Consider the following 2,474-nt stretch of genomic DNA (forward strand, 5'->3'; position numbering starts at 1 on the left):
ATTCAAATAAAAAATATATTATTATGTATTTTTAAATTAATAATTTTTATTTTAGTTAAAAAATTGCTATTATAAGCTTACTTATATAAATATTTCATAAAATATGAATTAGATTGATAAAATTATAACATTTTAAACATTAATTGCTAATATATAAATTTATTTACTTAAAAAAAAAAAAATAGTAATATTGTAAATAATTATAAAAATATGTATTTATTAAATCTTATTTAAATAATTAAATAAAATTAATAAAGTATTTAATTGAATATTATATTTATAATAATTACATTTAACTTAATTTACATCTAAGTTTAAATATAAATGAATGCATTAATTAAATTATAAATAAATATTATATATAAATATAAATAAATATATATATATATAATATCATTATATATATATTTAATTTTTCTATAATTTTAATTTTAAATATATTCTTACTTATTTTTTTATTTTTAATTATTTAATTTAGTTTGTTTTCTGATATATTATTAATATTATAAAATATTTATATTTTAACAAATCAGAAATTTATAAATTTTATTTTATTAGTAAAGATAAATTATTATACATAATTTTTTTTAAAAATAATCCTATTTTTTTGTTTAATTTAAAAAAGATTAATATAAAATTTAATTAATAAAATAATTGATTTATAAAAAATATTTTTTTTCTTTTATTATTTATTTAATTATATATCTTAATAAATAAAAATTTCTTTAAGTATTTTAATTAAATATTTATTTATTTTTAAAAAAAAACCCATATTAATTATATTTTCTATAACATTTTATTGAATATTTATTGCCCAAAATATCATAAATATTGCCTATTATTATAAATATAGATAAAATAATAAGCATAACATATTTTTAATAATTTAGAAATTAAAAAAATTAAAATTATTTTCTATATATAATAAAAATAGAAATAAAATAATATAAAACTTAAAAATATACAAAAAAATTAAACATAAAATTAAATAACATGAGTATATTATAAATATATAAATTTGCTTTGATTAAATATCCTTATTTATCAAGAATGACAACAAATGGTACTATAACTTTTTTATTTGACTTACTTTATTAATAGTTTATAGAAAAAAACTAAAAATATAATAAAAATAAACTTCTGATTTAATTTACAGTAGGTTTTTGTAGCGCTCCATGGGGATTTTTATGGTTTTAGAAATTATAGACTACTTTATTAGCCTAAATATAAACAAATAAATAAATATTTTTAAAGATTGTAACTGATTATTTGATTTGTTTTCCTATTATGTAACTCATTTATTATTTTTCCTTTAATATTCTATATTTTAAATCTTTTTAGACTTTCACTGATATTTAAATGACTAAAGCTAATTTTTCGCTTTAAAATTACCATAAATCATGGCCTTTATTTTCCCTTTTAAATCATATTTTTATTCCTTTCTATTTAAGGCCTGTTTTTGCAAATATTTATGTTACTTCTTGGAATGGATATGTAAATTATATTTTTATTGATAAAAGTTGAAGTCTATTATTTTAATTTATTTAACAAAAAAAAAAATTAATAGTTTTTATTTGTTTATTTTATTGTTATCATTAAAATTTTATTTTATTAATTAAATATTATTAAAATAACTTTGATTTATTTTAGTATAATTAATAATAAACGATAAAGAATATAAATTTAATTATAAAATATTTAAAGATAAATTAATGATAATAAAAAATTAAATATAAATATTTTTATATTTTAAATTTCTTGTATTTATTCATTTAATTTATATTTTTATTATATAAAATTATTTGATAATAAATTTAGTATTGATTTATTAATAAAATAATATTATTTTTATACAAAAATATATTATTTTATTAATAAATAAATAATTTTATTTATGATTTAATAAATAAAAGTATTATATTATTATTATTTTAAATATAATAATATAATTAAAATTAAAATTAACTAATATAATATAATATATTATTTTATTTATATATATTTTCTAAAATGCAAAATAAATATTATATATTAAGTTTTTATATGATTTCTAATTAAAATCGTAAAAATAATAAAAATATAAAATAATATAAAGCAAATGCAAATTATAAATAAATTATATAATGATAAAAAATTTTTTATATTTAAATTAAATCATTTTTTTTTATTAGTTATATATAATATAACATATTTTTTAAAAAATATTATTATTTATATATTATATTTACATTTTATTTAAATATAATTTATTTAAAGCCTTTATTAATATATAAGAATATGTTAAAAATACAATTTTTTTAATAATATAATAATTTTTAGAACTAAAATTTTAACTAAAAATTTAATTTGATTTGTTATAAAATATAAATAAATATTATTTAAAATTAACATATTTTAATATCTATATAGAATATATATATAAATATAAAACTTTATGAAAAACAAAATTAAAACACTTAAAAATAACAAGAAAA

General features: G+C 10.1%; 1 protein-coding gene across 1 annotated transcript, besides 4 other annotated features; it reads left to right on the plus strand. All coding sequences in view use genetic code 6, as the record gives it.

The window, feature by feature from the left end:
• Positions 1 to 315: 315 nt before the first annotated feature.
• Positions 316 to 394: a microsatellite.
• Positions 353 to 408: a microsatellite.
• Positions 409 to 1,002: 594 nt separating this feature from the next.
• IMG5_096190 (mpv17 pmp22 family protein, putative) lies at positions 1,003 to 1,531 on the plus strand (the record flags this gene model as incomplete). The annotated part of the gene is made up of 1 exon (XM_004035550.1): positions 1,003 to 1,531. A coding segment is annotated over one exon (522 nt), but the record flags the coding sequence as incomplete, so codon positions are not given.
• Positions 1,532 to 1,580: 49 nt separating this feature from the next.
• Positions 1,581 to 1,620: a microsatellite.
• A 204-nt stretch (positions 1,621 to 1,824) lies between these two features.
• Positions 1,825 to 1,893: a microsatellite.
• The last annotated feature ends 581 nt before the right edge of the window (positions 1,894 to 2,474 follow it).

Source organism: Ichthyophthirius multifiliis (genome assembly GCF_000220395.1).
Source record: "Ichthyophthirius multifiliis unplaced genomic scaffold scaff_1120509250798, whole genome shotgun sequence".
NCBI lineage: Eukaryota > Ciliophora > Oligohymenophorea > Hymenostomatida > Ichthyophthirius > Ichthyophthirius multifiliis.